The sequence below is a fragment of the Oncorhynchus keta genome, chromosome 10, assembly GCF_023373465.1.
Source record: "Oncorhynchus keta strain PuntledgeMale-10-30-2019 chromosome 10, Oket_V2, whole genome shotgun sequence".
In the NCBI taxonomy this organism is placed as follows: Eukaryota; Metazoa; Chordata; class Actinopteri; order Salmoniformes; family Salmonidae; genus Oncorhynchus; species Oncorhynchus keta.
In genome coordinates, this window is record NC_068430.1 from 42,382,747 (window position 1) to 42,409,191 (window position 26,445).

General features: G+C 42.5%; 1 protein-coding gene and 1 long non-coding RNA gene across 5 annotated transcripts; one reads left to right on the plus strand and one right to left on the minus strand.

Annotated features, from left to right (window-relative positions):
* Window positions 1–420: 420 nt before the first annotated feature.
* Window positions 421–16,666, plus strand: LOC118388779 (POZ-, AT hook-, and zinc finger-containing protein 1-like). 3 transcript variants are annotated; one of them, XM_035778237.2, is made up of 6 exons: window positions 421–1,777; window positions 1,959–2,022; window positions 3,222–3,393; window positions 4,922–5,074; window positions 8,892–9,089; window positions 13,343–16,666. In XM_035778237.2, exons 1-6 carry the CDS (start codon window positions 558–560, stop codon window positions 13,861–13,863), a joined length of 2,328 nt encoding a protein of 775 aa, XP_035634130.1. In that variant the 5' UTR covers window positions 421–557; the 3' UTR covers window positions 13,864–16,666. The 3 variants fall into 3 exon arrangements, with proteins under 3 accessions (XP_035634130.1, XP_035634131.1, XP_035634133.1); XM_035778238.2 differs by lacking the exon at window positions 8,892–9,089; XM_035778240.2 differs by lacking the exons at window positions 4,922–5,074; window positions 8,892–9,089.
* A 3,078-nt stretch (window positions 16,667–19,744) lies between these two features.
* Window positions 19,745–21,844, minus strand: LOC118389522 (uncharacterized). 2 transcript variants are annotated; one of them, XR_004826748.2, is made up of 4 exons: window positions 21,521–21,844; window positions 21,001–21,070; window positions 20,080–20,684; window positions 19,745–19,875 (listed from the first exon to the last, which is right to left on the minus strand). It is a non-coding gene; the product is annotated as an uncharacterized LOC118389522 (long non-coding RNA). The 2 variants fall into 2 exon arrangements; XR_004826747.2 differs by having other exon boundaries at window positions 20,080–21,070.
* Between the last annotated feature and the right edge of the window lie 4,601 nt (window positions 21,845–26,445).

Below are 26,445 nucleotides of genomic sequence, written 5' to 3' on the forward strand. Positions count from 1 at the left end.
GGCAGCAAGCCATATACATGTGTTATAGACTAGTGTCATAAAAAATATTGCCGCATCAAAGTTGTGATTGGAGTCGTCTGTATAGTTCAACTTCAATGTTTTTGTTATATTCTAACATGCGCACGGTCGCACCCTTTTTTGTTCTGAAAGCTAGACGGTCAGCCTTTCCTCAGCGGCGGCTGGGGGAGGGGGCTTGTTGGAGAAAAAAAAAAAGATGAAGGGAGAAACCAGGAAGAGAAATATTATGAATGTATTTGACAACTAAAACCAAACCTCTTGTCGGCTAAATGGCTGTAGTATCAGAATAACACATTTGACATGAGACACACACTTTGTCGAGTATCTAAAAGCGACGTGGAAATATAGAATGATCCCCCCCCATTTGAAACGAAAAAGGTTAAAGTTCACAGGAAGCTGGGGGGCTGCCATTTTTCCCTGCTAACATTTTAGATGCTAAACAGGGAAGGGTGGTCGTCGTGTTTTTTAATTTAATTTACTCGGACTATTGAGCTTTATACACTATTTGTTTCGCCACCCCTAGTCGCTAACCTAAATTGATGTTGAATGAATTCGGCATGGAGAGAATAGCGGAGCAGTCGTGGAATTCTTCATACACCTATCAGGTGAGCAATCATAGCGCGGAGATGCTACACAACCTCAACATTCAGAGGAAAGATGGAGGCAGGTTTTGCGATGTGATCTTGCGCGTTGGCGAAGAGAGCTTCCCTGCCCACAAGGCGGTACTGGCGGCGTGCAGCGAGTACTTCGAGTCCGTTTTTGGTCGTCAACCGGAGGGCGACGGGGAGGCAAAAGAACTCGAGATGCATACGATAAGCCCCAAAGTTTTTAAAGACATTTTGGACTTTGTCTACACCTCTAGGATTGTGGTACGATTGGAATGTTTCCCCGAGTTGATGACAGCTGCTAAGTTTCTGTTAATGCGTTCTGTCATCGAGATATGCCAAGAAGTAATAAAACAGTCCAATGTACAAATCCTTATACCACCCTCTCGAGGAGGCGACGTCAGTTTGTTCCGTGCCACGGGGGGCTCTGAATTGGGTTTCAAATTAGCGGTAGACATGTCAAATGGGAATGGCTTGTTGGAAAATAGCAACAATGGGCACACACATAATGTGGACGGAAGTCATGCCAATGACACTCTTGTTTCGGATAGCAGCCCCCAGTCCACTATTCCAGTTCTGCAGCCCGTGTCTCCATCAGAGAAGACGGGCAACCCGTTCCATGAAGAGGGATCTCCGGGTTCTAAGAGAGGCAGGGGACGACCAAAGAAAGCGACAGCCATAGAGCATATACATTATAACCACAGCACCTCTGACGTTAAAGACATTGAGCAGCTATTTCCTTGTGGAATATGTGGCAAAGCATTTACAGAGGCTGTGCGGTTGAGAAATCACGAAGCGCAGCATGGAGCGTCCAGCCATGTCGCGAGTAGCGGAGGCGGCCCTACCTTGATAACGCACTCTGGTCAGCCCGGTCTGTTGGAGAATGGCATGCCCTTGCATGGAACAGTAGATATCAGCCGTAAACGAGAGAGGACGAGACGTCACGTTGGCTGTGACATTTGTGGAAAGGTGTTCCGGGATGTCTACCACCTGAACCGACACAAATTGTCTCATTCCGGGGAAAAGCCATATGCGTGCCATGTCTGTGGCCTGCGATTCAAGCGCAAGGATAGGATGTCATACCATGTGCGGTCACACGATGGATCTGTGGGCAAACCTTACGTCTGTCAAAGCTGTGGAAAGGGGTTTTCAAGGTGAGCTATGGACAGTTATTATGGTAGACCTACATTACCATCACTACTTCCAGTGGCATTCCCTATTCTATTCTAAGAATTCTGTGTTCTGAGGGAAAATATAGACAAATGGTCTTCCTACTCAGAATCATTCTTGTACTGTCTGCATCTGTCTCAACATGCCTATGTTTGTTTTATTCAGGCCAGACCATCTTAATGGACACATCAAGCAGGTTCACACAACAGAGAGACCCCATAAGTGTCAGGTGAGACAATAGTAACAACTGGATTCTCTTAGGAGAGTTGATGTGGATGCAATATTTGTCACAATGAATGAACAACACTTCAAATCAGTCAGTGTGGTGTTTGCTTTAATGATTGAATTGTCATTGGATATGGTTACTCAACGACAACACAAACTAATAAAATAGTTTGTTTAAAACGTTTACGTGCTTTGCAAAATAAACTATTTCTCTAATTATACAGTTTACATGGACACATCTGAAATCAGGCTACCTGATGGGACTGAAATAAATGGCGAGAATCCCCAATCAAAATAAACATTCTACCAACATACCATGTTATTTTTGCAAAGACTATTTGATTCTGAGTTGAGACATACAAAGTTTTTACGTGTGAACTTTTTTTAAGATGCTTACTTTCAGTTTTGTTTTACTCACTTGACTAGGGAAAGGGGGATACCTAGTCAGTTGTACAACTGAATGCCTTCAACTGAAATGGGTCTTCCACATTTAACCCAACCCCTCTGAATCAGAGGTGCGGGGGGCTGCCTTAATCTACATAATTTACAAAATAGCCTCTAACACTCTACTCAGAAAATTGGATGTTATCTATCACAGTGCCATACGTTTTGTCACCAAAGCCCCATATACTACCCACCACTGCTACCTGTATGCCCTCGTTAGCTGGCCCTCGCTTCATATTCGTCGCCAAGCCCACATATCCATAAAAGCTATTTCTTTGTTTCCCGTTCTTAAGTATAGTTTTTTTTCATCTTTTACTTTCGGTTTTCTACACCAGCTTCAAACAGCTGAAAGTACTATATTTTGGTTTATGGAAAATATATTTCACAGTGGTTTAGATACTACCGTGACTCTCTACACAATACTTGCATGTTTTGTCACATAAACTAAAAACGAGGACTGAATTTTGGCAACCAGGAAATGGCAGAGCGATTTTTGCATAGTGCATCTTTAAAATAAGCAGAGTAAAGTGTTTATGGCTATTGACATATTCGGCCTACTGCCATAATCAGTTAAATATGGAATTATTTGGTTGCATGTAAACATACTCATTCTTGTCGATTAGAATATGGTTGACGGTAAATTAATACTGTTTCTGTAGGTAACGTATGCCCTCGTTAGCTGGCCCTCGCTTCATATTCGTCGCCAAGCCCACAGGTAACGTATGAGGGCATGCTCTTTACCTGCATTTTCCTCTTCAGATTTGTAATGCCTCCTTTGCTACGAGAGATCGTCTGCGGTCCCACCTGGCTTGCCACGAGGACAAGATCCCGTGCCAGGTATGTGGGAAGTACCTCCGGGCTGCGTACATGACCGACCACCTCAAGAAACACAGTGAAGGACCTCACAACTACTGTAGCATATGCAACAAAGGTAACCTCAGACCTCGTGTGCAGCATCATCTCCTCATACATGTCAGGAGAATCAGGATGGCAGCTTCCGTTCTATAACTGTGTCTTGTTTCTTTAAATGTGTATGTTTGTTGTTGTTGTTGTTAACCTGCCTTTCTTCCAGAATGGTATTTCCATCTTGCCACAAGGATGATCTACCAATATTTTTACTATTCAAATCTAATAATGTAAGTAACTACCTCAGCTGGTGCAAAGAACTTGGGTTGCTTTCTACATGTGTGACCTGCAAGGTAGTACATACAGTGGGGTCTGAAATAATTTACACCCTTGATAAAGATGAGCAAAAATGTGTGTATAAAAGAAATAATTCAAATACTGAGCGATATTGTATGTGCCAAAAAAAATTGAAATGATTTTATACTAAAACAAATGCTGAAAGAAAGAGGTTTTGTTTAACACGTAATATGTTTTTTTCTTTCTCAAAGGTAGGGGTAGAATTGACAACCCTGTTTTCAAAACCTCACCTCAGCCTTTTTCTAAAATGTTTTATGAGTTGGAGAACACATTGGGAGGGATCTTAGAGCATTCCTCCATACAGAATCCTTCTAGATCCTTGGTATCTGTCATCTGCACTTATGGACTGCCCTCTTCAATTCAAACCACAGCTTTTCAATGGGTTTCACATCCATAGACTTAAGACGGCCATTGTAAAATGCATATTTTGTGGCCAATTAACCATTTTCGTTGTGGATTTTCATATGATCCACTTGTGGCCAAGTTTCAGCCTCCTGCCAGAAACAACCAGGTTTTGTTTAAAATGTCCTGGTACTAGGTAAAGTTCATGATGCCGTTGACCTTAACAAGCGCCCCAGGACCAGTGGAAGCAAAATATCCCCTTAACATGAAAGATCCACCACCATGTTTTACAGTTCGTATGGGGTTCTCTTTGAGAAATTGAATGTATAAAATAATATAATTTCCCAATTTTTTTGGCGCATACAATATAGCTCAGTAATTTAAATTACTGAGCCTCCCCCCGGTGCCGTTTGTCTTTAGACCTATGGTCTGAAATTTTGCCCCAAAATACTTTATTGGGCTTCTTTTGTCTTCATTTACCTAGCTTCTTTTGTCTTGAGTTACCTGGTGAGAGATGGTGTCATTCTTGTGGTAAGCCTAATAGCTTAGATAAGAGAGAACAGTGGTTAAATATTTTTTGACTCTTGCTTGAGGTTACCCTTCCTTTAGCAGGTTCACATTCTCCCTTTCCTTCTGAAGTTAGACGCGCTTCATATTTATTTTTGAGGGGTTGTTACATCATCCAAAAGCTCAGCTCAGTTCAACAAAATCATATTATTATCCCTGGTACCAGCTCTTATGCTTGTCTGCATGAAAATATAAAACAGTTTCACGAAAGGTGGACGTGGGAACAAGTTTTTGTTGTTGTCCCACAGTCATCTTTGGGTACATGACAACAGGGAGCATCCATTCTCTCCCAGCTGGATGTGTAGTGCCACTGCCCTTTTGTTCTGTGTTCTTCTCCTGGTCTCCAGGTTTCTCCACTGCATCCTACCTTAAGGTGCACGTAAAAACGCACCACGGCTCGCCATTGCTCCCCGCTACCGCCCCAGCACACGGTGCCTTCCCCGAGCCGCAGAACCACGGCGGTGCCCTCTACCACACGGGACGCCAGTGCGCAGTGGAAGGCAAGCAGCCGCCCACCCTGCTCCGCTCCACCTTGCCCCCCAGCATATGTCTCTTTATTGCTTTGTATGGATCATAATCTGCTCTGCTGCTGCTTGTGGGGAAAACCTGCTCTGTCTGTCTTTTTAAAGCCTGACCAAAAACACAAGCATACACAAACACATACGCACATAAAATATATAGGCATGCTTGTCTATGCCTGTGCAGTAATGCTAACGCCAAAGGATCTATCCGCTCTCTGCGCCTCCATCAGCTAACGGTAGGGACACTGTCTTCAGAAGAAGCGCCATACTTACAAAGCTGGCTGAAATAGCTGTCCTGGCTGATATTGTGTATAGGGTCGTTCTGTATTAATGCACTTTCTGACTGCACCCCATTTGATTTGAACTGAACCTTCTTGCCTATTGGTAGACATCCATGTCTTCAACACTGAAAAAGTAAAACGGTTGAGTTTGATATGATTTGAAAGTGTACAAACAGGGTTGTTAAACTGTTTGTGCCATTTTCTTTTAACCTTTTAATGTCAATTATCTCAAAAAACGCGTAAACATATGTTGTAACTTAGATTAGAGGTCTTCTTTGTTCCAAAACGTTGGACCCAGACCCGAGAATAATCAGACTCGAACACGAATGGACCGGACAACAGCCAGACCTAGACTCTACCCGTACCCTAACGGGTTTGGATTCAGACTAGACCCGAGTGACAATAAAAGTATGTTTATCAGCCATGTTTCTCTTCCGGTTAACTAATAGGTCTTTATATGTTGGCTAGGCCTTCTATAAGTTAATAAATTCTCCTTATTAGCATAAAATAAATATGCTATAGAAGGGATGGGCAACTTTAATGGGGGTGGTGGGCACAAAACAAATCTGTAAATATCATTAGGGGTCACAGTGGCTGGCAGGTCTGCATAACCACATCCATACCTACACAGAGCTGGCCCTAGCCTCTTGAAAGTGGAGAGAAAATTGAAGTTTTAGAGTTAGTTTCCTGAAATTCTACTAAATGTTCTATGGGGCAAGGAGAAAATGTTGCACTTTTAAACCAAGTTTGCTCTAATTCTACATTTAAGCATGAGGCGGAGAGACGATTTAGCATTTATTTGATCTAATTTCATTAAATTGTACTTATTTTGCCATGGGACAAAAAATAATAAATTGAAGTTTATAGCTCATTTTGTGCAATTCTACACATTTTACCATAGGGTAAGATAAATGTTAGCAGTTTTTAATATGATATCTGAGTGAGGGTGACTAACAAAATCAATGGGGGTCCCCCCGGTCGGTAATTCGACCATGATTACTCCACGTTGCACCTTGTGTATTCTACTATTCTAACTCTCAACAGTAAGATCCCGACTGAGTTCCTCCCCCCAAAATATATATACATACATATTCAGTACCAGTCAAAAGTTTGGACACACCTTCTCTTTTCACGTTTTTTCTTAATTTTTTACTTTTTTCTACCTTGTAGAATAATAGTCAAGACACTATGAAATAACACCTATGGAATCATGTCGTAAACAAAAGTGTTAAACAAATCCAAGTATATTTATTTTTGAGATTCTTCAAAGGAGCCACCCTTTGCTTTGATGACAGCTTTGCACACTCTTCGCATTCTCTCAACCAGCTTCATGAGGAATTATTTTCCAATAGTCTCGAAGGAGTGCCCACATATTCTGAGCACTTGTTGGCGGCTGCTTTTCCTTCATTCTGCGGTCAAACTAAAATATATTTTGGTATGTTTAGCACTTTTTTTGAATACTACATGATTCCGTATGTGTTATTTCATAGTTTTGACGTATTCACTATTATTCTACAATGTAGAAAATAGTATAAATAAAGAAAAACCCTTCAATGAGTAGACATGTCCAAACATTTGACTTGTACTGTATATATGTACAATATGTATATCACCTGTAGTTATATAGACCCAATGACAATGAAACAGGACCTGACCTGGACCCAAGGGAATAGTTAGAATTTTGGACCTGGACCCGCTCAGGTCTCGGGTATTCGGTTCAGGTTGACCCGTGAAGACTTCAAGCTTAGGCCCTATTTTACATCACCTGAGGTGTTTGTTGTGCCCGTCATCAGTTGAGACACCGCATACTCTTGAATACAGGGTGGGCGTCATTTCGATCATAGAAATCTAATTCATAGAATGGACCTATCCCTTCAGACCACTGCAACTTATCTGGTACACCATTGAAACATTAACTTCCAATTACTACAGAATGATGGTGGCTGGTCCACCCACCGTCAAATACCAATTTGAATGTCTATTCTATTATGCATATTTCTAGTTCAATAGGTTTCCTATGGAATATTGACAGTATAATTTAAAACAGTGTATATTCCCATTCAATACGACATTGTCTGATTTCCATCTTTGTGGTTTCATTTGAGAAAGTTGACATTTCAATTGTATTCACATTTTAGTACATTTATCAGCCAAAACATGACACCCAGCCTGTATGCTGTGTCTCAACGATGGTGAGCACAACGCAAACATTTTAAATAGGGTGCTCTTCTGCATGGCTTTATGGCAAAGAGAGGGTGAGGAAAGTGAGAAGTTGAATGGGGAACTTCACGTTTAGATTTTTTAGATCATGCGAATGAATCTTTTAATAAGGATAACTTTGCTCAATAGGTTAGAATTTGTATAGGCCTAGTTCTTGAAGTTAAAAGATGACTTAATCAAGGTGAAAGGAACATTTTAAATTGTAGCCTTTGGTGTCTTTTTGGTAAATTTTTGGACACTGCAGTATCTACAACGAATAGGTGTATGTATGCCACCCCATTTTCCAAATCAAGGCTCAGACATATAGACTGTTAAGCCTAATAGCCTTAGTGCCACACCCATCTCTGTCTGTTCAGCATGGCAATGTGAAATCTGTCTAAAAACGCTTGCTGTCATCTCCATCGCCGTGTGGCCATTGGTCAAACAATGCACTAATGTTGTTGCATGTCTATTGAGTCATACTGTACTGTGCAATGTTCCTCTGGATTCAATGGAGCTTTTTTCAACTATATTATTGCCATGGCAACCAGCAGCAGCCTATGGATTTTGCTGTACAGTATGTCCGACTCCGAGAGAGAGCCAAAGCAATGTGGAGAGAAGTTTAGATGCTGCGCAAAAAACAGTTTTTTTTTGGTTGTAGAAATGGGCTTCCTAGTGATTACATATCTCCAATCTAAAATCAATGACAAAATGTGACAATGCCAGAATTTAGAATCTATTGACCAACTGCTTTTATTTAGAATAAATAACTGTAGAATGCCATTGTAGTGTGACTCTGATCATGACACTTTTAATAGCATCTTCATTCAGCACCATTGGTCAACTGTTTTGGCCTGATTGGCATGAGATGAGGGGCCTGTGCTGCAGACAGAACCCCGTTCGAGAGGAGTGAGTAGTAGGGTTAAAGCGACCTGGAGGAGCTGATAAGAGTATGGATTGAAGAATGGAAAAATGCTTCATGAAGATAAAATATATTTTATAAAGGAAATAGAAAGAAATAGCATAAAGAATAGCTGTAAACTTCCTAAAGGAAAAAGTTATTTGACAGAGAATAAATACCATTGCAAACACTCAATTCTCTAGAAAAGACTAGCAGTCTGCTGGCTTGGCAAGTAATACAGGAAAAAGTTTCATTCCACTGGACAAAGTAAAACTACTAAGTGAAAGACTTCGTGAGGTCTGGATAACATTCGGACTACGTTGACTGTATGGTTTCCGCTGGCCTTGTCTGTTGTCTCTGCTGTCCCCACTCTACTTTCTGTTGGTGGCCTGGTGTTTGTCTGTCGGTGGTGTAGACCTGTGCACCAGTCGCCGGCTGCTGGTCACCTTTCAAGAGGCAGAGGGTCACTGCTTTCTCCCCCAGCCCGGCCCTCCCTTCCTGGGCCTGCAGCCCGAGCTGCTACTGGGGAAACCAGGTCTTGGGGGGGCTCCGTATTTCTGGGAATGCTCTGCCGGCCCGCCTGGGTTCCAACCCCTCCACGGGCCTCTGCCAGGTCAGTACGGGCCAGCCGGAGGGTGGGGGCTGGGCCGTGCCTGGGCGCTAGCAAGGCCCACTGATTGGACGGGTAACAAGGGTTCCACTGTAAAGGGTTGGTTGGATGAGGAGATTCCAACCTTTAGGGGTGTATGGGTATAAAGAGTCAAGGAAATTTGGTTGACGGGATGCATGAGTAAGTTTTCCTGGAAATAAGCGCTAGAAGTTAGCGGATGTGGAGACATGAGATGTCGCAAGAGTAGTTCCGATGTGGTTTTGGTATCGTGAAAAGAACTGATACAATAGACTATTTCAGGGATGGGCAACTGGTGACCCCCCCCTTTTGTAGGCCCTTTTTTTTAGGTATTCACTCGGGGACTCAACTGTTGAGTTAGAATAACAGAAAACACACGGTGCAATTTAAAAATGTGGTTTTGCATCAGCAGTTTCTCTTATGTCAGTCACTGACAGTCAATCAATTAACCCATGTCAGCAAACATTTTTTGGATTGGTAAATTACTCTAGCCAGCGATCTAAACTTGAAGTAATCATGGTCGAATTACTGACCGGGGATGCCCCATATATTTTATTTTAGTCTCTCACTCAGATATCATATAAAAAACTGCAAACATTTAACTCCACCCTATGGCAAAGTGTGTAGAACTGCAGGAAATCCACTGTAAAACTGGTCATTTATTTATCTGCCCCATGGCAAAATGAGTAGAATTACATTCAATTTGTTAAAAATGGCAAAATCTTCTCTCCGCCCCATGGCAAAATGTGTAGAATTGCAGCAAATTGCTTTAAAACTGCTGCATTTTCTCTACGCCCCATGGCAAAAATGTGTAGAATTGCAGGAAATGAACTCTAAAAGTTCATTTGTTTCTCTCCACTGTCAAGAGGGGGGGGCTGCTAAAATGTTTTGCTCGCAAGGTGGGGGAAGGAAACAACATTTCACTTAGGGCCTCCAAAAGGCTAGGGCCGCCTCTGACTGCATGTGTGGGTATGGATGTGGATACGCAGACCCGCGAACCACTGCTGCTCCCTAATAATGAGTTCAGTTTTTTTGTGGCTCACACCCCCATCACAGTTGCCTAAACCTGGCCTTTTTCATATCAGATATTCTGGGCTGATATTGTACAATCAGAGCTAAAATAATCTGCCATTGCTTGCTACCAACCAACACTTGTTTCCAGGTGAAACTCTTTTAAGTGTAAGGAAATGCCAACAAAGCAGTTGTGTAGAATTGTGTTTTTTTGCCTGAAACTCACAAGGAAGAAACATACTTTTTGCTCTCAATGAAAGCATATTATCTATTGGGTAAAGGAATGAAACTGCGGAATGTTTGTTTACCGCATAATTTGAACAAATGTGCCCTCTGTTCCTAAAAGTATATTATTCGCTAACATTCAGTCCCTGGAAAATAAAGTAGAAGAGCTCAGGTTGAGGAGTTCCTTCGAGAGAATAATGGCTCTCTCTCCAAATATGTTGTTCTTGTCCATTCAGCCAGCGGGGTTCTCCATCCATTGCGAGGACAGGAAAAAAGAACTCTCCGGGAAAAATAAAGGTGCAGGGGTTTGTTTCATGATTAATGATTCATGATGTGATTGTGGTAATTGGTGGACTATGTGCAAACTGGAAACCGCATATCATAAGGCTGAATTTATTGTAGTTGGGGATTTAATAAAGGAAATTTGAGGAAAACGCTACTCAAATTCTATCAACACATCTGCTGTGCTAGACGCCCAACACAGACCCCCCTGGATTATTGTTACTCTCCCTACCGGGACTGCCCTCCCCCACCCTCCCTTCGGCAAATCAGATCACGCCTCCTTTCTGTTCCTTTCCACCTATAGGCAGAAACCTAAACAGGAAGCTCCCATGATAAGGACTGTTCAACGTTGGTCTGACCAATCGGAGTCTATGCTTTAAGATTGTTTTGATCACGCGGACTGGGAAATGTTCTGGGTCGTCTCTGAAAATAGTATCGACGTATACACTGACTCTGTGACTGAGTTCATCATGGAGTGAATAGAGGATGTGTTTCCCACTGTGACGATATAGAACTTATCCAAACCAAAAACAATGGATAGATGGCTGCATTCATGCAAAACTGAAATCCAGAACCACTGCATTTAACCATGGTAAGATGTCTGGGAACATAGACGACTACAAACAGACCAGGTACGACCTCGGTAAGGCAATCAAGAGGCAAAACGATTGTCCCTGTACTAAGTGGAGTCGCAATTCAACGGCTCAGACACGAGACATATGTGGCAGAGACTCCAGACAATCACAAATTACAAAGGGAAAACCAGCCATGTCGCCGACACCTCGTTCCCTGATGAGCTAAAGACTTTCTTTGCCCACTTCGATGAAAACAACATTGAGACGCGGGCCCCCAACACTCACGAGGACTGTGTTCTCTCATTCTCCACGGCCGACGTAAGTCTTTTAAACATGTTAAATGTGCAATATGCAGAAATCGATCTGACTTCCTGGTTGTAAAAATTCTAATAGTTTGCCTAAATTCAGTTTGTGACAAAACAAGCAATGCATAGTGTAGAGAGTCATTGTACTGTCTAAACTACTAAGACATATCTTTTCAATAACCAAAAATTATGTATTTTCAGCCGATTTGAAGCTGGTGTACTAAACCGAAAGTAAAAGATGCAAAAACTAAACTTAAGAACGGGAAGCATAGAAATAGCGCCCAAACCGCGCCCACAGAGCATGGGCAGACCAGCTGGCTGGAGTCTTTACGGACATATTCAATCTCTCCGTATTCCTGTCTGTTGTCCCCACTTGCTTTAAGATGTCCATTGTTCCTGTACCCAAGAAAGCGAAGGTAACTAAACTAAATTACTTTCGCCCTGTAGCACTCACTTCTGTCGTGATGAAGTTCTTTGAGAGGCAAGTTAAGGACCATATCACCTCCACCTTACACAACACCTTAGACCCAGTACAATTCACATATCCACGGACAATGCATTCGCCATTGCCTTATCCCACCTCTACAAGACTAATTCCTATGTAAGAATGCTGTTCATCGGCTACAGCTCAGCTTTCAACAACATAGTGCCCTCCAAGCTCATCACTAAGTTCAGGGCCCTGGGTCTGAACCCCTCCCTGTGCAACTGAGTCCTGGACTTCCTGATGAGCCGACCCCAAGTGGCAATAACACCTCTGCCACCCTGATCCTCAACACGGGGCCCCACAGGGGTGCGTTCTCCGCCCCCTCCTGTACTCCCCGTTCACCCATGACTGCAATGCCATGCAAGCCTCCAACTCAATCAAGTTAGCTGATGACACGACAGTGGTAGGTCTGATTACCAACAACAATAAGACAGCCTACAGGGAGGAGGTGAGAGCCCTGGTGGAGTGGTGCCAAGAAAATAACCTCTACCTCAGCGTCAACAAAATGAAGGAGCTGATCGTGGACTACAGGAGACCGCAGAGATAGCACGCCCCCATACACATCGATGGGGCCGCAGTGGAGAGAGTCAAAAGCTTCAAGTTCCCCGGTGTACACTTCACTGACAACCTGAAATGGTCCCTTCACACAGAGCGTGGTGAACAAGGTGTAACAGCACCTCTTCAACCTCAGGAGGCTGAGCCCCTAAGACCCTCACAAACTTATACAGATGCACCATTGAAGCATCCTGTCGGGCTGTATCGCCGCCTGGTACGGCAATTGCACCGTCCCCAACTGCAGGGCTCTCTAGACAGTGGTGCGGTCTGCCCAACTTTTCACCTGGAGCACACTGCCTGCCTTCCAGGACATCTAAAGCACCCGGTGTCTAAGGAAGGCCAAGCAAATCATCAATGACCTCCGCCACCCGAGCCACGTCCTGTTCACCCTGCTACCATCTAGAAAGAGGTATAGGTGTATCAAAGCTGGGACTGAGAGACTGATAGAAGCTGTTTCTCTCCAGGCCATCCGACTGTTGAACAGTCGTCACTAGCCGTCACTAATTCTACTTAAAAGCAATACTATAAGAATACTGCAGATGGGAGTAGATGGTTAGTACACAAAGCATTAAACTGTCCTGTTCATGTTGCAGGTGATGGTGGTGAAGAGCAGTGCTGCCTCGAGGTCTAGCCAGATTTTGTGTTGTGCGCATGGCCTAATTTTCATGTTTTTCTTTCTCCCCTTATCCTTCCCCTGCTTCCTGACTCTCCCTGTGACCTTCCCCTCTCCCCAACCCACTCTGTACACTCCCCATCCCACCTCCCACCTCCTGTCCCTCTCCCCCTTTGTCTTTACCTCAGACGGGCAAGAGAATGCCGGGAAATGTCCCCATCAGGGAGAATCTGAGGGAGACGAGCCGTCTTTCAGGGAGCTGTCCAATGGCGACGAGATGAAATCTCCGCATAAGTCTGAGGGGGAGGAGCTTGGGTCTCCGACACCATTCGCCTGCAACGGAGCCTCTGCTGGTACTGGGACAGTGCCGGGGTCGCCACCAGGTGGTGCTAAAACCAAGACCAGCCAGGACTCTCCAGAGAAAAAGTTCCCCTGCAGCGAGTGCACCCAGACCTTCCGAACAAAATCCTACCTCAACAAGCACGTCAACAGAGTGCATCATCATGGGGTCCAGAAGAGTCTGGTGGTGGCTGCAGGGTCTGGGTCAGGTCTGGGGGAGCTGGGTCCTTCGCTGGGCTCGCCCTTCTCCCCACAACAGAACATGTCTCTGCTGGAGTCGTTTGGCTTCCAGATTGTCCAGTCTGCCTTTGCCTCGTCGCTGGTGGACTCTGAGGCAGGGCATAGTGGGATGGACCTGGGGGGGAAGTGACCCGTACGCCCTAGGTCTGTTCAGCCTATCAGATGGAAGGGAATGATGTTGTCTTTAGACTACTTTGCTGTTCATTGCATCATCTCTCACTGTCGTTGTTTATCACCTTCTGTTACCTTTCTGTGTCATGGACCTCGCTATTACTATCAATATAAATGTTCCATTTCATAGCAATATATAAAATGTACATAAACGTGAATCATTTTAACATTAATCAACTTCAAAAGCTTTTTTGAATCTGCTGTCTGTCTTTGAAGTCTACCGTCATGTTTTTGTCTTTATTGTATTTGTATTGTTTATGACATGACCATCCGCTTATGATCCATTACCAAACACATGCACATATAAGAAACATATATTAGTCAATGCTGTTATTGTTGTTATGTCTGGTCCAGGGTTTTTTCTCAATCAAAATGGGGCTTAGGTATTGGATGTGGCAGTGGGTGTGGCCATGGAGTCCCGATTGGGCACCGAGAGAGGGGGGAGATTTCCTGCGATTGTACACACTTTACCATGGCTTATGCACATTCTTATGCTAGCTGAGTGACTCAAACATTAAAACAAAATCAATGGGGGACATTTTTTTTTTTTACATTTTAGTTTATCCCTGACTGTCTAGTTTTTTTTATTTAGATCCAAAGAGGATCTGTTTGAAAAATAAATATGCCTAGGTCCATTATCTTTTCAACATACGTTATATCTGGTTTTGGCCGTTTACACTGAAAACGTTTTCACTGTTTGGATTTAGCCAAGACTTTTCTATGCAGAACAAACCCTGAGGTCGTAGTCATATTGGTAATCTGTGGGTTAGTACATATGTTGACTGGGCCATTTTGAAATGTTTTGTTATCTACATGGTTTTCACAGCTGCAGAACCCAAGGTTCCCCCTTACTTCAGACATAGCCTCTGATGGGAAGAGGCTGCAGATGGACATCTAGTCCAACTCCGAATATAAAGGAAAGGGAGATACCTAGTCAGTTGTACGACCAAATCCATTCAACTGAATATAATCAGTCAATTCTACCAGTTTCTGCAGGGCAAGAATATAACCTTATGCCTCAGTATGGCTGTTACATTTGATAATGTTGTATTCTCTTATTATGACATTTTAAAGAACCGATGTATTTGTTAGTCACATACTTGTGAAATCAGTTCTGGATATTCAACAGGGACCAAGTTCAGGTTTGACTATTAGAAATCGTGAGAAATGTAGAATATATATTTTATTAACTTATTGATTGCCCTGTCCATGTTGTGCACAAAGTTGTTTTATTTTTTATAAATCAACGTTTGAGATGTCGATGTGCTGTGCTGATTTTACTCTTTAAGTTATGCTAGATACGGGAGGCCTACTAGGGAGCGACAAGAATAGTATGTATGCTGAAATATCTGTGTGTGTGCGTGTGCGTGCGTGCGTGTGTGTGTGTGTGTGTGCGTGTTTGGTGCTCTGATATGTGTGCTTTTGTCCTCAGAATGTAATCAACCAGAAGGCTTTTGATCTTTAATTTGTTTCAGATAATTTTGCTCTATTACTTTCAGTACATTCCTGCTTTTATTTATAGTTATATTGTGATTGTAATGAGTGTATATAACATTCATATATATGTATATATGAAATGCGTATATATGTGATGAAACCTAATAATTGATTTTAATAGTTTGTCAATTAATGGGGATCCTGTGTGTGTGTATATATATATATACACACATGTTTTTTTCCTTCCTTGCCAATGATGGAAAGAGGTGTAGGTTTTGGTGGTGGTGGTTTGATTTGAAAGGTTTTCCTCACAGTGCACACCCATGGTCTGCTGTGTACTGTTCTGGATATAAATGTTTTTTGGGGGTGTGGATGGTGACGGAGGTTTCACTGTTGACTGAAGACATGGGTTCAAAAAGTACTTGAAAAGCATTTGCTTGAGTCTGGCTGGAGTGACTGATGGGTGGGTTTGCACTTTTGGGACTCTTCTATTGTGCCAGGCAAGCTAAATCAAGTACTATTTGAACCCAGGTGTAGTTCACGGCGCTGTTACCTGGCTCTGGTAGTGTACACTACCAGTTTAGTGATAGGACCCATGGCTTTGATCAATCAGTCTGTTTAGGTCATATTAAGCTCTTTTTATATCCCCACTAAATAGTGAGGCTTTTCACACAGCGAATGGAGTAAAAAATAATTTCTAAAGGCCTGTTTTGTGTTATTTATTGGATAAGTGAGAGACGACGCTGTTTAGAAATATGCCCTTATATAATTGGTGATTGTGGCAACACTTGGGATCGCCCATACATGCTAATCAAATCATCTGGTGGTATTGTTTTATTTATCTCATCTGCTTTGGTACTTCAATTTATAGATGTTTTGATTGATTGCTTGGATACTTACCTTTGCTGTTTTCTTGTCTTATTCTGTTGGTCTGTTGCAAAGTGCCTTCCCAATACTGATTGTGCACGGCAGTGGATTTGAAACGCGAGATAAAAAAAAAGGACCTTTCGCTTGAAATGGTGAATCATGCGCAGATTGACTTGCAATGACACTTTTGTACGCATAAAAACATGCACACACAGAAGATGTACATTTGTATATGTATGTTACCTTGGTATTTTATCTCTGTACTCTGCAAGATCGTTGAACTTTAAAAAATAAAATAAAAATTGGAGTTACATGTTTTGTTATAAAACCTTTGGACATATTTCAATATAAGCATACTTTTCTATAGATGTCTGTTTTTGTACACTGTTTTTGAGTCTGTCATCTCTGTCTAATTGATACAGAGATGGGGATTCAATAAAGATGTATCTGAAACTGTTCCTGAGTGTGTTATCTTTGGTGTGTTTATTATTGTGCTTAAGTTTAGGATGAGTTGACTTTGATTTCCTCCTGAGCATGACGCATCACGGGTCACTTTAGTCACGCCACTATGACTGGATTCAAACTTTTCATGAGGCCATAAGTAGAAAATAAAGATGTCACTGTGCAGAATAGATTATGAAATGTTCTGCCCCTGAACAAGGCAGTTAACCCATTGTTCCTGGGCCGTCATTGTAAATAAGAACTTGTTCTTAACTGACTTGCTTAAAATATAGGTCCTGAATAAAACATGGTAGCATAAACGCTACATCATTGATGACAAACATAATTTAGTCTAATATAATATGTGTGTGTGTGTGTATACTGAACAAAAAATAAATGCAACATGTAAAGTGTTGGTCCCATGATTCATGAGCTGAAATAAAAGATCCCAGAAATGTTGAGTATGCACAAAAAGCGTATTTCTCAAATTTTGTGCACAAATTTGTTTACGTCCCTGTTAGTGAGCGTTTATCCTTTGCCAAGATAATCCATCCACCAGACAGGTGTGGTATATCAAGAAGCTGATTAAACAGCATGATCATTACACAGGTGCACCTTGTGCTGGGGACAATAAAATGCCATTTTGACACACAACACAATGCCACAGATATCTCAAATGTTAAGGGAGCATGCAATTGGTATGCTGACATCTGGAATGTCCACCCACCAGAGCTGTTGCCAGATGTTGAATATTAATTGCTCTACCATAATCTGCCTCCAATGTAATTTTAGAGAATTTAGCAGTACCTCCAACCGGCCTCACAACTGCAGGCCGTGTGTAATCCGGCTTCTTCACCTGCAAGATTGTCTGACTGTGTGGGGGTCTGGCTGTCTGAGGAGTATTTATATCTGTAAAACTCATTCTTGGCTGGGCCTGGCTCCCAAGTAGGTGGGCCTATGCCCTCCCAATCCCACGCATGGCTGCGCCCCTGCTCATGAGAATTCCATACATTTGTGCCTAGTTACATTTCAATGGACTGATTTCCCTATATTAACTGTAGCTCAGTATAATCATTGAAATTGTTGAATGTTGCGTTTCGATTTTAGTTCAGTATATATTTCTACTCACTTCCAGACAACCAATCTGCATAGACATCGGCTCCAAAGTGGTGACATTTAGGTGTTGAAAAGGAAAGACTGTCATGACATTTCTTGCCCAGCAACATTGTTTTGATGGGCTATTTTGTTTTCAGTGTCATATCATTGGGGCTCATGGTATAGATTTAGTCGATTGACTGTCAAATGAAAACAGAGGGCCCAAATGTTGTGTCTTGTTGGTTAATCAATGGTAATATACCATTTTGAATCTGAATTTGACAGTTTCCCGGACAAAAGATAAGGGTACAGACAGACAGTAGGACCTCAGAGATATGCAACTGTCAAGAATGGCAGTCTTTTTGATCAATGAAATGTTTGCAACTTTGAGGTTCTGTGTGTATGTTGACTTGGAGCAGCATTTGACCACTACGTAGCTCACTCGACTCCCAATACTCAGATCTGGAATCGTACACACCACTTAGCCTACAGCTGTAGACTTGTGAAAATAAGACATGCATAATACATAAGAAATGATGTACTCACAAGGTCCTAGTCCATAAATACAGATGACAAAGAAGATGAGGGTGATGTTAACATAGGGAAACCATGAGTACAGGTCCTCTCTGCTACTCCAGCTTCACCGAAGATGTCGAAAGTGTAGAAATAAATCTATAGAACACATTTTGGGTCATTTTGGGTAATTGTGGAGACGATGAGATGAAAAGAGAAAGGTAGAGCAAGCGAGGGCTCCTATTTGTAGGTGTTTAATTATGAAAAGGGAAGGGAATAGAGCAGCTCTTCACTTTACAGAATAACCTAATCAGGGAAAAAATAAAGTATTGACATTGGATTCATACTTGTGACTAATGGTAAATGCAGTAAAGGTAGATACGGTTAAAACAGACTCACTGTGTTATTACCACAAAACTGAATACCGGCACAAGGGATGACCAGAGCCAGCAGCTGCCACCTGACACAGCGAGAAGTCAGAGCGTCCCACATGGTCTTAACCTTCGAGCCCTGCAAGCCTCTCCTTCCCCATGTCATCCATCTACAGGTCATCCTCCTACATACGCATAAATAATATTTTATACAACAGAAGCATCATATACACGCCTCACCTCACCATATCGGATATGATGTGTACTGATATATGTTATATGTGAATTGTTATGTTGTACGTTATGGAACGTAATTCTATGTTTGACTATTGTAAGGTCTAGATAATCAAGGAACATCCTTCTTCCAAAACCCAGCATAAGATGTCAAAATAAAAGATTCACATTATCATCTCTTCAGTGGGTCATATGATCGAGTGTAGTCTGGCCGAGGAGTGGGAAGGTGAACGGAAAGGCTCTGGAGCAACGAACCGCCCTTGCTGTCTCTGCCTGGCCGGTTCCCCTCTTTCCACTGGGATTCTCTGCCTCTAACCCTATTACAGGGGCTGAGTCACTGGCTTACTGGGGCTCTTTCATACCATCCCTGGGAGGGGTGCGTCACTTGAGTGGGTTGAGTCACTGATGTGATCTTCCTGTCTGGGTTGCCCCCCGTGGCGGAGATCTTTGTGGGCTATACCATCCTATACTCAGGATGGTAAGTTGGTGGTTGAAGATATCCCTCTCGTGGTGTGGGGGCTGTGCTTTGGCAAAGTGGGTGGGGTTATATCCTTCCTGTTTGGCCCTGTCCGGGGGTGTCCTCGGATGGGGCCACAGTGTCTCCTGACCCCTCCTGTCTCAGCCTCCAGTATTTATGCTGCAGTAGTTTATGTGTCGGGGGGCTAGGGTCAGTTTGTTATATCTGGAGTACTTCTCCTGTCCTATTCGGTGTCCTGTGTGAATTTAAGTGTGCTCTCTCTAATTCTCTCTTTCTTATTATTGGACCATGCTGGTCATTTATGAACATTTGAACATCTTGGCCATGTTCTGTTATAATCTCCACCCGGCACAGCCAGAAGAGGACTGGTTTCTGTACAGCACTTTGAGATATCAGCTTATGTACGAAGGGCTATATAAATACATTTGATTTGATTTGATGATATAGCCCTGGACTGAGCGCATACTCGCTCTCTCCTTCCCCATTTCATCCATCTCCATCTGCAGGTCATCTTCCTGCCACAGCCAGTGCAGGGCTATTGAACACACACACACAAAGATTCATAATTTGTTGATCAATCAAAGCAATAGAAAACTTACTCTCTGATTGCCTTAAAATACTTGATTATCTAAAATCAAGTAATTAAATGATAAATACAACAAGAACATGACAAGCCCTCCCCCTCCCTGTTATGTGTTTGACTGTAATGTAATGTTATAGACCATGCCTGGACGTACACCTTTTTTTGCAGCCCTCAGTGTCTCCCTTGTCGATGTATAGGTAGCGGGGAGCCTCAGGGTAAAAGAGAAAGGTCACAAACTGGAGGATGGCAGGGAGGCCACCAAGGGCCATGAGCCAGGGCCACATGTTATCGGTACCCATCAGCTCCCTGCAGAGAGAGAGAGAGAGAGACAGTGAGAGAGAGAGTGGGAGAGAGAGAGGGTGAGAGTGTGTGTGTGTGTGTGTGTACACGTGTGCGTGCGTGACTATTTCAACCACACAGTGTCTTCCTTCCATCCTAATTCTATGTTTGATACTTGAACATCAACCTTCAAACTTGCTAAAATTCTCCTATTAGAATTTATTTCACATATTTATTTTGAGAACTTTGCCATAAATGTGTACAACATCATGCTACAAAGGGATTCCATTTCTAGTCATTTGTCCGATGAGTTGTTCAGAATCTTGTTCAGTCCAGCCGGGCCAGGACAGGGTAATCCAGGGCACATGATGGCGAGGTTGAGCTGGTCCGATTTGGAGTGGAGAAGGCTCAGGGCGGTCAACTGGAACATTCAGAAGGGGATTTGACTGAATGGTGTGAACCTTGAAAGTCCTCCTCTTTCTCTAAGTGAGATAGATGGCAAGAGAGTTGGCTTCATCTTTTACAGAATTAGACGGTCACTGTGGCTGAGCTAATCTGTATGTTGCCCTCTTTGACTCTATGGATGCAATCTATGTAACTCCACTGTGATTGTGGGTACTGAGGACGTATTAAGGTGTCATGAACATGAACTGTAGCCCGTCAACCAGACTGAGTGACCGCTGCACTGTGAGCACAACACCGAGGTCAGTATGCTTGACCAGGCTAGAACAACTACCACTGAAAGGGTAAACGGACCACAGGACGCGAGTTAGGTGGTTAAGTAACAAGGGTACTGACAATCTGACCATGACATTCCTGAAGCCATTGAAGATGGAGCTTTCACCCAGGTACACCCTCAGCCTCAGGCCTAAAACCACAGATAGTGAGAGAGGGGAGGGAGCGGTATGAGGAAAGAGATATACAGAGTAAGATTGAAAGAAAGAGAGAGAGAGAGTGAGCGAGAGAAGGGAGGGAGAGGATAAAAAAACAAATGGGTCAGTTACACAAACGAATAGGTAAGCTACACAAACTAACAGGTAAGCTACACAAACTAACAGGTAAGCTACACAAACTAACAGGTAAGCTACACAAACTAATAGGTAAGCTACACAAACTAATAGGTAAGCTACACAAACTAATAGGTAAGCTACACAAACTAATAGGTAAGCTACACAAACTAACAGGTAAGCTACACAAACTAACAGGTAAGCTACACAAACTAACAGGTAAGCTACACAAACTAATAGGTAAGCTACACAAACTAATAGGTAAGCTACGCTTTCTTCCTGCAAAACCATACAGAAGACATCAGGAAAACCTGCTTAATATTGAGTTGCACCCCCTTTTGCCGACAGAACAGCCTCAATTCGTCAGTGCGTGGACTTCACAAGGTGTCGAAAATGTTCCACAGGAACGCTAACCCATGTAGACTCCAATGCTTCCCACAGTTGTGTCAAGTTGGCTGGATGTCCTGTGGATGGTGGATGTTTCTTGATATAGAAGAAAAAGAAACGCACACCTATTAAGACGAGGTGCTGGCTACCGGAGTAGAAACTTGAAAATAAAAGAGAGCCGCACACTCAACGTTTTGACAGCCAGGCTGTCTTCATCTGGGTATAATCACAAACACTGCGGGATGACTCGTTTATATAGTGTCAAAAGACACAGGCGTCTGTAATCATGGCCAGGAGTGGCCTAATATCATTGGTGAATAATCAAATATTAAAATGTCGTACAAAGAACATCATACAAACAAATGGATAGCATACGATCATAGATTAATTTGACTATACAAGTTTACACACAATTACAATGGCAAAGTCACAATAATCACAAGAATGGCTTCAGATCAAAGTCTACGTTGAGACCGAAGGGCGCAATGGTCTTTAAATTAAAGATCCAGGCAGCCTCTCGTTTTAACAATAAATTATCAAGGTCACCCCCTCTCCCAGGGAGGGTGACATGTTCGATGCCAATATAACGCAGAGACGAAATCGAGTGGCCTGCCTCCAAGAAGTGGGCCGCAACTGGATAAGTCAAGTTTTTACATCTCATGGTGCTCCGATGCTCTGAGATACGTACTTTTAATTCGCGCTTTGTTTTACCTACTTCCTTTTTACCACAAGGACAAGTTATAAGATAAATAACTGCCTTAGTGGAGCACGTAAAAACACCTTTTATTGGGATCGATTTCCCTGTTTGTGGGTGTTTGAAGGATCTACATTTATAAGTGCCATTGCATTGAGCACAGCCATTACATTTGTAATTTCCATCCAGTAGGGGCGCAAATAAACGTTGTTCAGGAATATCTTGGGGTGGTAAATCAGAGTTTACCAATTGGTCTCTGAGATTTCTGCCCCGCGAGAATTCGACCAAGGGAAGGTCCGAAAACACATTACCGAGACTATCATCAGATTTTAGGATGTGCCAATGTTTGTGAACCATTCCCTTAATTTGTTCAGAGCACTTTGAATAGCGGGTAATTAGAACGCAAGAATGCGTCTTTTTGCGAGACTGACCTTGAAAAAGGTAATGTCTCGTTTTGTTTTGAATTTTCTCAATGGCAATATTAATCTGTTTCTTGATACACGTAGAAAACTGTTGAGCATGAAAAACCCAGCATCATTGCAATTCTTGACACACTCAACCCGGTGCGACTGGCACCTGCTACCATACTTAAATCTTTTGTCATCCCCATGAACGGCACACATACACAATCCATGTCTCAATTGTCTCAAGGCATAAAAATCCTTCTTTAACCTGTCTCCTCCCCTTCATCTACACTGATTGAAGTGGATTTAGCACAAGACGTCAATAAGGGATCATAGCTTCCACCTGGATTCACCAGGTCAGTCAGTCTACTTCATGGAGATGTTTTGTACATTCAGTGTGTGTGTTGTTGTGAACAGTGCCTAACCGACCGTGGGTGACAGAGAAGCTGCCACTGTCTATAGCCCGACCCATCCTCCCAGGCTGAACACAGACACGATGAAAGACCAGATGATGAAAGATGAGATGATGACCAGATATGATGACCAGATATAAAGCTTCTACTCTCTATTGTTATCATTGATGCATAGTCACTTTAATAACTCTACCTACATGTACATATTACCTCAACTAATCGGTGCTCCCGCCCATTGACTCTGTACCGGTACCCCCCTATATAGTCTCGCTATTGCTATTTTACTGCTGCTCTTAATGACTTCTTACTTTTATTTCTTATTCTTATTTGTATTTTTTGAAACTGCATTGTTGGTTAGGAGCTTGTGTGTAAGCATTTCACTGTAAGGTCTACCTGTTGTATTCGGAGCATGTGACTAATAACATTTATTTGATTTGAGATCATAACAGAGTAGCGGCAGCGTAAAAGAGGGGGTGGGACAATGCAAGTAGTCTGGGAAGCCATTTGATTAGATGTTCAGGAGTCTTATGGCTTGGGGTTAGAAGCTGTTTAGAAGCCCTTTGGACCTAGACTTGGCGCTCTGGTACTGCTTGCCGTGCGGTAGCAGAGAGAACAGTCTATGACTAGGGTGCCTGGAGACTATTTTTAGGGCCTCCCTCTGACACCACCTGGTATAGAGGTCCTGGATGGCAGAAAGCTTGGCCCCAGTGATGTACTGGGCCGTACGCACTACCCTCTGTAGTTCCTTGTGGTCAGAGACCGAGCAGTTGCCATACCAGGCAATCATGCAACCAGTCAGGATACTCTCGATGGTGCAGCTGTAGAACCTTTTGAGGATCTGAGGACCCAATGCCAAATGTTTTCAGTCTCCTGAGGGGGAATAGGTTTTGTCGTGCCCTCTTCACGACTGTCTTGATGGTCTTTGGACTATGTTGGTGATGTGGACTCCAAGGAACTTGAAGCTCTTAACCTGCTCCACTACAGCCCTGTCGATGAGAATGGGGGCGTGCTCGGTCCTCCTTTTCCTGTAGTCCACAATCATCTCCTTTGTCTTGATCACATTGAGGGAGAGGTTGTTGTCCTGGCGCCACACGACCAGGTTGGATGATCACTTGTGCAAGTACTTTGAATGTAGACTATTCTAATTGAGCAAAAACGCGTAGATCTCTGTTAGATATTAGTGTATTCATTTCCACTTAAACGAGAGGTTTAGCTGAGTAAGCAGCTGATTTATCATGTGTGTCATCCCAGTGCTTAGGAAGTGAACAGGATGAAGCTCTGTTGACTGATCAACCCGTGGTTAGTGGACAACCCTGCTTATGTTGGCCATACTTCAAATAGTATCACGCATAATATGCATTGCCTATCATATACAGTGCAAACATATGCCAACAGGATTCCTGTAACCTCAACCCCACCATGTTTTTTTCTCTCTGCTCGCATGCATCCCATGCTGATCCCCCGATTCCCAATACCAACTTCAACAGGCAAGGCCTCCAGTACTGCAACCAGAATATAAAGAAGGATGTCTTAGAGTAACTACAAATTCTAAACTTCTTAATGAAACTGTCACGCCCTGACCTTAGAGAGCCTTTTTATTTCTCTATTTGGTTAGGTCAGGGTGTGATTTGGGAGGGCATTCTAGTTTTTCTATTTCTTTGTTGGCCAGGTATGGTTCCCAGTCAGAGGCAGCTGTCTATCGTTGTCTCTGATTGGGGATCACACTTAGACAGCCTTTTTCCCAACTTTAGTTTGTGGGATCTTGTTTTTGTGTAGTGCCTGTGAGCACTCCAATAGTTACGTCTCGTTTGCTGTTTATTGTTGAGTTTCATTTGAATAAACATGTGGAACTCTATGCATGCTGCGCATTGGTCCGCTCATTTCAAAGATCGTGACAGAAACAAACGCTAATATCAAAGACATTATTCAAATTGGATAGATCAGTCAAATAAGATGCTTAAGTTTTGTTTAAAGTTTTGACTCAACAATAGATATTTGTATGAACTTGTAATTTCAGGATGTGTGCAGTATAAGTGTGCAGTATAAATATTTCTTTATACTATTTACTGAACAATTCCATCAGCGATTGTGTATCTGATGTTCTATTGTATTACCAGGTCGTTGAGTGCTTCTCCTATCTTTCCGTTTGAGGCTCCCTGGTTGCTGGTTGGAACAGGAGAGGAGGTAGACACTGGGTTGATCACATGATGCTGACCCATGGGCTAACAATCGCCACCCTCTCCCTGTTACTCATCACACCGTATGGGTTGATCATTCAGCCGAATAGTGGAAGGTAACCTTGACATTGGGGGAAGCGAGAGAATTAACATCTTCCTGGTCCAAACTGGATCTCACCAGGTTCCTTCCCACCGATATCGAGCCCCGGCCTTGTGACTCCAGCATTTCTTGCCAAAACTAAGTTACATCATGTTCCCTTGTGTCCTGTTTGGCATTAGGTTGAATTTTTTTGTAAGGGATAGACGTTTAGGGAAGTGTCTTGATACAACATAAATAACTTACCAATTGTTCCGTGAGACACTGTCTGAACATGTCCATCTGTAAACTGGACGGTATAGGTGTTGCCCAAAGCCCAGTTTCACATTGAGCACATTATAAGGAATAAATAAAACAGTAATTTCCGACTTGGTTTGATACTGTAAGTTATGTTTTGGAAAAGTATTGTGCATTATTTGAAAGTTATAAACTATAAAGATAGTTGCACACTCCATATATAAACTTCCAGTAATTTACTGGGCAAATCACCAACGCCTCACCCTGAAGAAGGCACATGGATGCCGAAACATTGGTGATTTACCAAATAAATTACTGGGCGTTTATATATGGAGTGTGCGAATCTCTTAATTTTTTTTGGTTTCGTTTATTCGCCATTAGTCAGCACCTCCACACAAAATAATTTTTCTGGGTGTACGCCATCGTGTTTTTTTTTGTTCTACTATTGTATTTAAGTTGCCTTTCTTTTTCCCTGTTTGTTTGTGTTTTGATGACTGAGCATCACGGTACTGGTGATTGTTATTGGCAACAAAAAAATAATAATAATAATTGATCTCTAAAAAGAATAAAGAAACAGACAAAGGTGTAACTGCATTTTTTTCTACTGAACTTCTGAACTGATTTCCTAACGCAAATTGAGAATAAAACATGAATTAACATACATTTTCAAGCGCATATGGCAGATAAATATAGCAGTTAGATTTTCATAAATTAAATGTCTAGCATTATCGTATGTATGTGATGACTGCTTTCTCCAAATTAGATAATTTGTCTAATTGGTATTTCAATGCACTATTTATGAAAAACCATGGGGATGCCAATGATAA